The 13,865-nt window shown below is 34.8% G+C and overlaps 1 protein-coding gene across 1 annotated transcript in view; it reads right to left on the reverse strand.

Moving 5' to 3' along the window:
- Positions 1 to 13,865, reverse strand: part of LOC144348675 (uncharacterized) — a 38,727-nt gene that overhangs the window by 22,964 nt on the left and 1,898 nt on the right. The window contains exon 4 of the mRNA XM_085507433.1: positions 3,483 to 3,636. Coding sequence (XP_085363559.1) covers positions 3,483 to 3,636 — 154 coding nt within the window. The remainder of the gene's footprint in view (positions 1 to 3,482; positions 3,637 to 13,865) is intronic.

Raw genomic sequence — 13,865 nt, forward strand, 5'->3', positions numbered from 1 at the left:
CAGGTCTTACATGACCCAATGTGTCATCTCTTGATGTCCAATTACATATTTGGTAGATGCCATCAGGTCTTACATGACCCAATGTGTCATCTCCTGATGTCCAATTACATATTTGGTAGATGCAATCAGGTCTTGCATGACCCAATGTGTCATCTCTTGATGTCCAATTACATATTTGGTAGATGCCATCAGGTCTTACATGACCCAATGTGTCATCTCTTGATGTCCAATTACATATTTGGTAGATGCCATCAGGTCTTACATGACCCAATGTGTCATCTCTTGATGTCCAATTACATATTTGGTAGATGCCATCAGGTCTTACATGACCCAATGTGTCATCTCTTGTTGTTCAATTACATATTTGGTAGATGCCATCAGGTCTTGCATGGCCCAATGTGTCATCTCTTGATGTCCAATTACATATTTGGTAGATGCCATCAGGTCTTACATGACCCAATGTGTCATCTCTTGTTGTCCAATTACATATTTGGTAGATGCCATCAGGTCTTACATGACCCAATGTGTCATCTCTTGTTGTCCAATTACATATTTGGTAGATGCCATCAGGCCTTACATGACCCAATGTGTCATCTCTTGATGTCCAATTACATATTTGGTAGATGCCATCAGGTCTTACATGACCCAATGTGTCATCTCTTGATGTCCAATTACATATTTGGTAGATGCCATCAGGTCTTACATGACCCAATGTGTCATCTCTTGATGTCCAATTACATATTTGGTAGATGCCATCAGGTCTTACATGACCCAATGTGTCATCTCTTGATGTCCAATTACATATTTGGTAGATGCCATCAGGTCTTACATGACCCAATGTGTCATCTCTTGTTGTTCAATTACATATTTGGTAGATGCCATCAGGCCTTACATGACTCAATGTGACATCTCTTGATGTCCAATTACATATTTTGTAGATACCAACAGGTATTACACGACCCAATGTGTCATCTCTTGATGTCCAATTGCATGTTTGGTAGATGCCATCAGGTCTTACATGACCCAATGTGTCATCTCTTGATGTCCAATTACATATTTGTTAAATACCAACAGGTCTTACACGGCCCAATGTGTCATCTCTTGATGTCCAATTACATATTTGGTAGATGCCATCAGGTCTTACATGGCCCAATGTGTCATCTCTTGATGTCCAATTACATATTTGATAGATGCCATAAGGTCTTACATGGCCCAATGTGTCCTCTCTTGATGTCCAATTACATATTTGGTAGATACCAACAGGCCTTACATGACCCAATGTGTCATCTCTTGATGTCCAATTACATATTTGGTAGATGCCATCAGGTCTTACATGGCCCAATGTGTCATCTCTTGATGTCCAATTACATATTTGATAGATGCCATAAGGTCTTACATGGCCCAATGTGTCATCTCTTGATGTCCAATTACATATTTGGTAGATACCAACAGGCCTTACATTACCCAATGTGTCATCTCTTGATGTCCAATTACATATTTGGTAGATGCCATCAGGTCTTACATGGCCCAATGTGTCATCTCTTGATGTCCAATTACATATTTGGTAGATACCAACAGGCCTTACATGACCCAATGTGTCATCTCTTGATGTCCAATTACATATTTGGTAGATACCAACAGGCCTTACATGACCCAATGTGTCATCTCTTGATGTCCAATTACATATTTGGTAGATGCCATCAGGCCTTACATGACCCAATGTGTCATCTCTTGATGTCCAATTACATATTTGGTAGATGCCATCAGGTCTTACATGGCCCAATCTGTCATCTCTTGATGTCCAATTACATATTTGGTAGATGCCATCAGGTCTTACATGACCCAATGTGTCATCTCTTGATGTCCAATTACATATTTGGTAGATGCCATCAGGCCTTACCTGACCCAATGTGTCATCTCTTGTTGTCCAATTACATATTTGGTAGATGCCATCAGGTATTACACGGCCCAATGTGTCATCTCTTGATGTCCAATTACATATTTGGTAGATGCCATCAGGTCTTACATGACCCAATGTGTCATCTCTTGATGTCCAATTACATATTTGGTAGATGCCATCAGGTCTTACATGACCCAATGTGTCATCTCTTGTTGTCCAATTACATATTTGGTAGATGCCATCAGGTACAAATGTATTACACGGCCCAATGTGTCATCTCTTGATGTCCAATTACATATTTGGTAGATGCCATCAGGTCTTACATGACCCAATGTGTCATCTCTTGATGTCCAATTACATATTTGGTAGATGCCATCAGGCCTTACATGACCCAATGTGTCATCTCTTGTTGTCCAATTACATATTTGGTAGATGCCATCAAGCCTTACATGACCCAATGTGTCATCTCTTGATGTCCAATTACATATTTGGTAGATGCCATCAGGTCTTACATGACCCAATGTGTCATCTCTTGTTGTCCAATTACATATTTGGTAGATGCCATCAGGCCTTACATGACCCAATGTGTCATCTCTTGATGTCCAATTACATATTTGGTAGATGCCATCAGGTCTTACATGACCCAATGTGTCATCTCTTGTTGTCCAATTACATATTTGGTAGATGCCATCAGGTCTTACATGACCCAATGTGTCATCTCTTGATGTCCAATTACATATTTGGTAGATGCCATCAGGTCTTACATGACCCAATGTGTCATCTCCTGATGTCCAATTACATATTTGGTAGATGCAATCAGGTCTTACATGACCCAATGTGTCATCTCTTGTTGTTCAATTACATATTTGGTAGATGCCATCAGGTCTTGCATGGCCCAATGTGTCATCTCTTGATGTCCAATTACATATTTGGTAGATGCCATCAGGTCTTACGTGACCCAATGTGTCATCTCTTGATGTCCAATTGCATATTTGGTAGATGCCAACAGGTCTTACACACACAATGTGTTGTCCAATTATGTTAATAACACAAAAGGAAGTGAACAATGGGGTCCACAGTGGAGGCACAAAGACACATTTTATTACCTTTTCTTCTCAGAAGAAAAAACTTAATAGAGAATAAAACATAATAGAGAATAAAAGCAAAGTACTTTTGAATGGAAGAGTAATTCAGTGTGTAGATAATACATACATATCTTTTGACAAATCACTTTCTTTATCACTCAATTTAAGTGTAGGCCAAGGTAGTATTGTAAATTGTTGTTGGGCATTTCAGTTTCAGTCCACACAATAAAATTGTTCGTCTTCCATTAAGTGATATTTTCAGCTTTTACTGTTTCCCACACTTTCCTGTCTATTGTAGTTGATTTGGAAACAGGCACAGTGAAGTTTAATTCTTAACTGATTCAATTCAAATTTGAATATTTGTTATAAGAGAATAATATTTGTTGATTACAATAGAATTACTAAATTATCGGTATTCATAATTATTTGTATCAAATCTCAGAAAATAAAATATCACATATTATTTATTTTATTTTAAAATAAGATGCATTACTTACGGGATGTAAAAAATCCAGGAGTACTTCTTTAACAACATGGCCGTGTAGAGAAAGATGATGTTTTAAGCTTTTTTTACCAACAAGCTCATGTCTCATGGAATATTCAAATATTCTAAGAAATTGAGAAGAATGCTTTAATGATGTATCAAAGGCTCTGAAAGACAAAATATTATGCAAGTGTCAAACGTAATATTAGTGTTGACTAGGTCACTGGGTTTACCATTGTTTTAGTAGTGCAGTAATGTGCGAAAAGGTGTTTTAAGCATTATTTGGGATAGGATTTATGTTGAAAATGGTTGCCATGGTGTTTGCAAGAGGTTATGGTATGTAGCATATTTTGGGTTGTTGGAAGTCACCGTGACCGGAGTAAGACATGTTTTCTCTCAATTTAAAGATTTTTTATGCTAATTGAGAGTGGAGACCCGGAGAAGTGAGTTTCTGGACTCTGAAATATACCATGTGTGATAGGTTTCATGTGTGATAGGCTGACTTTGCCATAACCATGTGTTACATCTATCATGTGACCCACTAAAACCACAGTGTTCACAATGTGACTCACTAAAACCACAGTGTTCACAATGTGACTCACTAAAACCACAGTGTTGACAATGTGACTCACTAAAACCACAGTGTTCACAATGTGACTCACTAAAACCACAGTGTTGACAATGTGACTCACTAAAACCACAGTGTTCACAATGTGACTCACTAAAACCACAGTGTTCACAATGTGACTCACTAAAACCAGTGTTGACAATGTGACTCACTAAAACTACAGTGTTCACAATGTGACTCACTAAAACCAGTGTTCACAATGTGACTCACTAAAACTACAGTGTTGACAATGTGACTCACTAAAACTACAGTGTTGACAATGTGACTCACTAAAACCAGTGTTCACAATGTGACTCACTAAAACCACAGTGTTCACAATGTGACTCACTAAAACTAGTGTTGACAATGTGACTCACTAAAACTACAGTGTTGACAATGTGACTCACTAAAACCACAGTGTTCACAATGTGACTCACTAAAACCACAGTGTTCACAATGTGACTCACTAAAACCACAGTGTTCACAATGTGACTCACTAAAACCAGTGTTCACAATGTGACTCACTAAAACCACAGTGTTCACAATGTGACTCACTAAAACCACAGTGTTCACAATGTGACTCACTAAAACCACAGTGTTGACAATGTGACTCACTAAAACTACAGTGTTGACAATGTGACTCACTAAAACTACAGTGTTGACAATGTGACTCTCTAAAACTACAGTGTTCACAATGTGACTCACTAAAACCACAGTGTTCACAATGTGACTCACTAAAACCACAGTGTTGACAATGTGACTCACTAAAACCACAGTGTTCACAATGTGACTCACTAAAACCACAGTCTTCACAATGTGACTCACTAAAACCACAGTGTTCACAATGTGACTCACTAAAACCACAGTCTTCACAATGTGACTCACTAAAACCACAGTGTTCACAATGTGACTCACTAAAACCACAGTGTTCACAATGTGACTCACTAAAACCACAGTCTTCACAATGTGACTCACTAAAACCACAGTGTTCACAATGTGACTCACTAAAACCACAGTCTTCACAATGTGACTCACTAAAACCACAGTGTTCACAATGTGACTCACTAAAACCACAGTGTTCACAATGTGACTCACTAAAACTACAGTGTTTACAATGTGACTCACTAAAACCACAGTGTTGACAATGTGACTCACTAAAACTACAGTGTTGACAATGTGACTCACTAAAACTACAGTGTTGACAATGTGACTCTCTAAAACCACAGTATTAACAATGTAACTCACTGGAACCACAGTGTTCACAATGTGACTCACTAAAACCAGTGTTCACAATGTGACTCCCTTGAACCAGTGTTCACAATGTGACTCCCTTGAACCACAGTGTTCACAATGTGACTCACTAAAACAAGTGTTTACAATATCACTCACTAAAACCAGTGTTCACAATGTCACTCACTAAAACCAGTGTTCACAATATCACTCACTAAAACCAGTGTTCACAATGTCACTCACTAAAACCGGTGTTCACAATATCACTCACTAAAACCAGTGTTCACAATGTCACTCACTAAAATCAGTGTTCACAATGTGACTCACTTCAACCAGTGTTCACAATGTGACTCCCTAGATCCAGTGTTCACAATGTGACTCCCTAGATCCAGTGTTCACAATGTGACACACTAAAACCAGTGTTCACAATATCACTCCATAGAAGCAGTGTTCACAATGTGACTCCCTAGAACCACAGTGTTCATAGTGTGACTCCCTAGAATCACAGTGTTCACAATGTGACTCCCTAAAACCAGTGTTCACAATGTGACATACTAAAAGCAGTGTTCACAATATGACTCACTAAAACCAGTGTTCACAATATCACTCCATAGAAGCAGTGTTCACAATGTGACTCCCTAAAACCAGTGTTCACAATATCACTCCATAGAAGCAGTGTTCACAATGTGACTCACTAAAACCAGTGTTCACAATGTGACATACTAAAAGCAGTGTTCACAATATGACTCACTAAAACCAGTGTTCACAATATCACTCCATCTAAAAGCAGTGTTCACAATATGACTCACTAAAACCAGTGTTCATAATATCACTCCCTAGAAGCAGTGTTCACAATGTGACTCCCTAGAACCAGAGTGTTCATAGCGTGACTCCCTATAACCAGTGTTTACAATGTGACTCCTTAGAACCACAGTGTTCACCACAGAGCCAGTGTCCACAATGTGACTCCTTAGAACAACAGTGTTCACCACAGAGCCAGTGTCCACAATGTGACTCCCTAAACCAGTGTTCACAGTGTGACTCCCTAGAACCAGTGTTCACAATGCGGCTCCTTAGAACCACAGTGTTCACCACAGAGCCAGTGTCCACAATGTGACTCCTGAGAACCACAGTGTTCACCACAGAGCCAGTGTCCACAATGTGACTCGCTGGAACCACAGTGTTCACAATGTGACTCACTAGAACCAGTGTTCACAATGTGACTCCCTAGAACCACAGTTTATTGTTGTAATGGAAAATGACAGCCCACTCCATTTAAACTATGAAAAAGGTTCTATTATTAGCTTCAGTAAAATGAATATAGAAAATTGACAATTTCAGATTTGTAATTCTTTAGCGTGAAATGTTCCTGTACACTGGATAATTGGACAATTTGCAGAAAAATAGATTTTTTTTATTTAATGGTCCTTGTGAAAAGCATTCTGAGAGACGGGAGATGTTATATTTGCTTGTACTATTTTCATTTTCACAAAAATACAAATTTTTTTCTTAAGAATGTGACATTTAGCAAGCACTAAAAAGTATTATACAAGCATTTTGAAATACATAGACACTCTGTTAAAGATCAAATCCTTGTTCAATATTTGTATTATGTATGTTGTTGTGTTTTTTATTATATATACTGTATAACTCTTAAATTACAATTACAATTTTTATTTTGCTCATCATACTTTTCATTACCATCAAAAAATAATGAGCTTAAGAAAAAAGCATTTTCAGTGATTGAATGGATAAAGGTCCAACAACTAAGGTCAACAGAAGGCATCCATCCAATTAATAGAGGTCAACAGAAGGCGTCCGTCCAATTAATAGAGGTCAACAGAAGGCGACTGTCCAATTAATAGAGGTCAACAGAAGGCGTCCGTCCAATTAATAGAGGTCAACAGAAGGCGTCCATCCAATTAATAGAGGTCAACAGAAAGCGACTGTCCAATTAATAGAGGTCAACAGAAAGCGACTGTCCAATTAATAGAGGTCAACAGAAGGCGTCCGTCCAATTAATAGAGGGGTTTGAATAATAGAATGATGGTAGTTACTTATATTTGTTGATTGTTATTTGTTGTTATGAATGTTATTTTCATGGTATTAGAAGTTATATCGCAAATTGAACCAATCTAACATGTTAAAAATAAATGAAGGGCATTCTGGGTAACATATTTACAACTTCATTGAATACAAGCATTATATTCTTAAATAGTTAAATATGTAAATTATAATTGTTTATTATCGGAATTCACCAATTAAAACAAGAAATTAGAGAAATTTAGATATAGGAATTTGTCAAACACTTTGTTGCTGTTATTCTAAACTTTGATTTGAGACAAAAGAATCCACCTAGCAACAAGAATTAACCTAGCAACAAGTATAAGTAAATAATACATAATTGGATGAAACCAGCTTGTGTTGAATTACTATTTCAAGCTCTATGTATGAATCCCCTTCAGAGCAATGAAATCTAATCTTTTGACCGTTTCACTTTATATTAGGTAATTTTACTGATCAACAAACAAACAAACAAACAATATGTGGAGATATAGCACTTCAGTTAAAGCATGCACCTCATTCGCTATAAATTCAATTTTCATTTAAACACAAACAGTGTACATGTGTTGAATGTCACATGAACAGAGAATGTGGGGCTAAACAACCTTTTGGATATGTAATGAACTGACACCTGCCCATATGTGCATCAACACCACATGCTCACAATCAAATTGAAAAATGAAAAGACAAACTAAGATTAAAAACACAATTCTAAATACATGGAGATATCTATTATATGACCAATGATATCAGATTTGTTACGAAAATAGAAAATTAAAATGCAAGTACATACACACCTTTATATGCAAAACAATTAAATTCTCCAAATTACCACTGAAGTATAGTACATAATTATGTATTAGAAAAAATTTAATATTTTCATGCTAGGAAATATATTCAGATGATATAAAACATTAATTAAGGAGTGAAGAACAGAAAACACTTTTCATTTTGATTAATTGTTGTTGTGACCCCAAGAAGTGCTTGATATATTCCAGTTAAGCTCTGTAAGGATCCAAAAAAGCAACACAATACAAACAGTATAATTGGACCTCATCAATTATTTAAATAACAATCAATTTAAGAGGGACTGTTAAAAAACCACCCAAGTGAAACTCTTTTATTAGATAAGGTTAATGTGTAAGGAGAAGGCACACAATAGATACCCCTGCCTACTAATGGAGATGACTTTCAAAAAGAAAATGGAAAATTATTTTGGTGGTATCAGAATATAATCAGTCTTTAACAGTAATCGCTATTAACCAAGGGTAACCACTATTAACCAAGGGCCAACATTTTAGAATGAAAATGCACTTACATCTACATGTGTGTCTAAGCTTTCAGTTTTTGAAGCTGGGATTTACCTCTGTTTAAATACTGTACATTTAATCCAGGGAACCAGACTGGGCTTTTCCAATCCCCTATTCATCTATTCATCTAACATTACCACCATAAGTAGTATATATATAATAAGATGATAAATAAAGAATTATTATTAATATGAAATACCAGTTTTGAAAAAAAAAAAAAAATTAAAAACCTTACTTCGTGTAATAAAAATAGGAAATCCCTGCAGTTTTTGGTCAATCATGACAATTTTTTTGCTTGAATAATGTCACAGTGCATTTCTCCACTAATCACTTTTCATGAAAAGTACAATTTTACTGACAATTTAAAATAACAATGCAGAAGAGCAATTTCAGAAAACAAGTTACCAGAAATGTTGTTATAAAATGACAGACTGGAATTTAAATAAAACTGGTACTGACCTATTTAGTGTGCATGAAGTTCTTAGGTTCAATGAATTCTTTCGATTGACCACTCATTAAGGGGTCAAGAATGGACATGTTTGTTTACTGTCATTTGTAAAACCTAGAGAACAAGACTGACCATTGTTTTGTGAAGGTATCCCTGCCATGTATGCACATTAACTGATATATTCAGAGATATTATCAAACTCTTACAATGGATTCATTTGTAAGTCAATTAAATGACAATACAATGCATCCAAGGTAGCGGGTTTGCTATTTTTTCAAGGGAAAGCAGTCAATCCCTGGGATGGTACCATTTAATTATGGGATATTATTATCCAATTGCAGTTTACCTCATAAATATGTCTTTTGTTTTGTGATTTTATTAAGCAGCTGTGCTGTGAAATTTTAAGCTTAGACCAAAATGTCCATTTAATGTTGTTGTATTGGTTGAAAGTTAAATGCCCATTTAATGTTGTTGTATTGGTTGAAAGTTAAATGCCCATTTGATGTTGTTGTATTGGTTGAAAGTTAAATGCCCATTTAATGTTGTTGTATTGGTTGAAAGTTAAATGCCCATTTAATGTTGTTGTATTGGTTGAAAGTTACATGCCCATTTAATGTTGTTGTATTGGTTGAAAGTTGCATGCCCATTTAATGTTGTTGTATTGGTTGAAAGTTAAATGCCCATTTAATGTTGTTGTATTGGTTGAAAGTTAAATGCCCATTTAATGTTGTTGTATTGGTTGAAAGTTACATGCCATTTAATGTTGTTGTATTGGTTGAAAGTTAAATGCCCATTTAATGTTGTTGTATTGGTTGAAAGTTAAATGCCCATTTAATGTTGTTGTATTGGTTGAAAGTTAAATGCCCATTTAATGTTGTTGTATTGGTTGAAAGTTACATGCCCATTTAATGTTGTTGTATTGGTTGAAAGTTAAATGCCCATTTAATGTTGTTGTATTGGTTGAAAGTTAAATGCCCATTTAATGTTGTTGTATTGGTTGAAAGTTAAATGCCCATTTAATGTTGTTGTATTGGTTGAAAGTTACATGCCCATTTAATGTTGTTGTATTGGTTGAAAGTTACATGCCCATTTAATGTTGTTGTATTGGTTGAAAGTTACATGCCCATTTAATGTTGTTGTATTGGTTGAAAGTTAAATGCCCATTTAATGTTGTTGTATTGGTTGAAAGTTAAATGCCCATTTAATGTTGTTGTATTGGTTGAAAGTTACATGCCCATTTAATGTTGTTGTATTGGTTGAAAGTTACATGCCCATTTAATGTTGTTGTATTGGTTGAAAGTTACATGCCCATTTAATGTTGTTGTATTGGTTGAAAGTTACATGCCCATTTAATGTTGTTGTATTGGTTGAAAGTTAAATGCCCATTTAATGTTGTTGTATTGGTTGAAAGTTACATGCCCATTTAATGTTGTTGTATTGGTTGAAAGTTAAATGCCCATTTAATGTTGTTGTATTGGTTGAAAGTTAAATGCCCATTTAATGTTGTTGTATTGGTTGAAAGTTACATGCCCATTTAATGTTGTTGTATTGGTTGAAAGTTAAATGCCCATTTAATGTTGTTGTATTGGTTGAAAGTTAAATGCCCATTTAATGTTGTTGTATTGGTTGAAAGTTAAATGCCCATTTAATGTTGTTGTATTGGTTGAAAGTTACATGCCCATTTAACGTTGTTGTATTGGTTGAAAGTTACATGCCCATTTAATGTTGTTGTATTGGTTGAAAGTTAAATGCCCATTTAATGTTGTTGTATTGGTTGAAAGTTACATGCCCATTTAATGTTGTTGTATTGGTTGAAAGTTACATGCCCATTTAATGTTGTTGTATTGGTTGAAAGTTACATGCCCATTTAATGTTGTTGTATTGGTTGAAAGTTACATGCCCATTTAATGTTGTTGTATTGGTTGAAAGTTAAATGCCCATTTAATGTTGTTGTATTGGTTGAAAGTTAAATGCCCATTTAATGTTGTTGTATTGGTTGAAAGTTACATGCCCATTTAATGTTGTTGTATTGGTTGAAAGTTACATGCCCATTTAATGTTGTTGTATTGGTTGAAAGTTACATGCCCATTTAATGTTGTTGTATTGGTTGAAAGTTAAATGCCCATTTAATGTTGTTGTATTGGTTGAAAGTTACATGCCCATTTAATGTTGTTGTTGTATTGGTTGAAAGTTAAATGCCCATTTAATGTTGTTGTATTGGTTGAAAGTTAAATGCCCATTTAATGTTGTTGTATTGGTTGAAAGTTACATGCCCATTTAATGTTGTTGTATTGGTTGAAAGTTAAATGCCCATTTAATGTTGTTGTATTGGTTGAAAGTTACATGCCCATTTAATGTTGTTGTATTGGTTGAAAGTTAAATGCCCATTTAATGTTGTTGTATTGGTTGAAAGTTACATGCCCATTTAATGTTGTTGTATTGGTTGAAAGTTAAATGCCCATTTAATGTTGTTGTATTGGTTGAAAGTTAAATGCCCATTTAATGTTGTTGTATTGGTTGAAAGTTAAATGCCCATTTAATGTTGTTGTATTGGTTGAAAGTTACATGCCCATTTAACGTTGTTGTATTGGTTGAAAGTTACATGCCCATTTAATGTTGTTGTATTGGTTGAAAGTTAAATGCCCATTTAATGTTGTTGTATTGGTTGAAAGTTACATGCCCATTTAATGTTGTTGTATTGGTTGAAAGTTACATGCCCATTTAATGTTGTTGTATTGGTTGAAAGTTACATGCCCATTTAATGTTGTTGTATTGGTTGAAAGTTACATGCCCATTTAATGTTGTTGTATTGGTTGAAAGTTAAATGCCCATTTAATGTTGTTGTATTGGTTGAAAGTTAAATGCCCATTTAATGTTGTTGTATTGGTTGAAAGTTAAATGCCCATTTAATGTTGTTGTATTGGTTGAAAGTTAAATGCCCATTTAATGTTGTTGTATTGGTTGAAAGTTACATGCCCATTTAATGTTGTTGTATTGGTTGAAAGTTACATGCCCATTTAATGTTGTTGTATTGGTTGAAAGTTACATGCCCATTTAATGTTGTTGTATTGGTTGAAAGTTAAATGCCCATTTAATGTTGTTGTATTGGTTGAAAGTTACATGCCCATTTAATGTTGTTGTTGTATTGGTTGAAAGTTAAATGCCCATTTAATGTTGTTGTATTGGTTGAAAGTTAAATGCCCATTTAATGTTGTTGTATTGGTTGAAAGTTACATGCCCATTTAATGTTGTTGTATTGGTTGAAAGTTAAATGCCCATTTAATGTTGTTGTATTGGTTGAAAGTTACATGCCCATTTAATGTTGTTGTATTGGTTGAAAGTTAAATGTCCATTTAATGTTGTTGTATTGGTTGAAAGTTACATGCCCATTTAATGTTGTTGTATTGGTTGAAAGTTAAATGCCCATTTAATGTTGTTGTATTGGTTGAAAGTTAAATGCCCATTTAATGTTGTTGTATTGGTTGAAAGTTAAATGCCCATTTAATGTTGTTGTATTGGTTGAAAGTTACATGCCCATTTAATGTTGTTGTATTGGTTGAAAGTTACATGCCCATTTAATGTTGTTGTATTGGTTGAAAGTTAAATGCCCATTTAATGTTGTTGTATTGGTTGAAAGTTACATGCCCATTTAATGTTGTTGTATTGGTTGAAAGTTAAATGCCCATTTAATGTTGTTGTATTGGTTGAAAGTTACATGCCATTTAATGTTGTTGTATTGGTTGAAAGTTACATGCCCATTTAATGTTGTTGTATTGGTTGAAAGTTAAATGCCCATTTAATGTTGTTGTATTGGTTGAAAGTTAAATGCCCATTTAATGTTGTTGTATTGGTTGAAAGTTACATGCCCATTTAATGTTGTTGTATTGGTTGAAAGTTAAATGCCCATTTAATGTTGTTGTATTGGTTGAAAGTTACATGCCATTTAATGTTGTTGTATTGGTTGAAAGTTACATGCCCATTTAATGTTGTTGTATTGGTTGAAAGTTAAATGCCCATTTAATGTTGTTGTATTGGTTGAAAGTTAAATGCCCATTTAATGTTGTTGTATTGGTTGAAAGTTAAATGCCCATTTAATGTTGTTGTATTGGTTGAAAGTTAAATGCCCATTTAATGTTGTTGTATTGGTTGAAAGTTAAATGCCCATTTAATGTTGTTGTATTGGTTGAAAGTTAAATGCCCATTTAATGTTGTTGTATTGGTTGAAAGTTAAATCTGTAAAACCATTTCATGGTCACTCTCTACTGAAGAGTAACTTGTGTGGTTCTAAAAAAGGGATCTCAAACAGTTAACATTTTTATTTTTAAAAAATGTTAAAACGTCATGATGATTAAAAACAATATTCAGTAATTTCAATGAATTGATTTCAATTTTGTTGGTAAAGCATGGAACATGTTTCAAATAAAAACAAACACTTAAAATTGCTGTGATATTACAGCATTCAAAAGTGTGCACAACTAAAACTTCCAAAATATGCCTATATACCATTTTGTACAGCATTGTCACCGTCTGATTCACAGGGTTTCACTGAAGCCAAAATCTATGGCTGTGTGTAATCGTATTAGGAATAGCTTTATTTATCCTCAGTTAATTTGATTAGGCGCACCAAGGAGCTGAATGTAACAACGACTGGTACCAATTTTAAATTTAAACCAACAGATTTTTGGCATTTTATATCATGCCATAGGTTCACTGACAAAAACCCAGCGTTTATTTCCC

Source organism: Saccoglossus kowalevskii, chromosome 13, assembly GCF_978046115.1.
Source record: "Saccoglossus kowalevskii chromosome 13, keSacKowa6.1, whole genome shotgun sequence".
Classification (NCBI taxonomy): domain Eukaryota; kingdom Metazoa; phylum Hemichordata; class Enteropneusta; family Harrimaniidae; genus Saccoglossus; species Saccoglossus kowalevskii.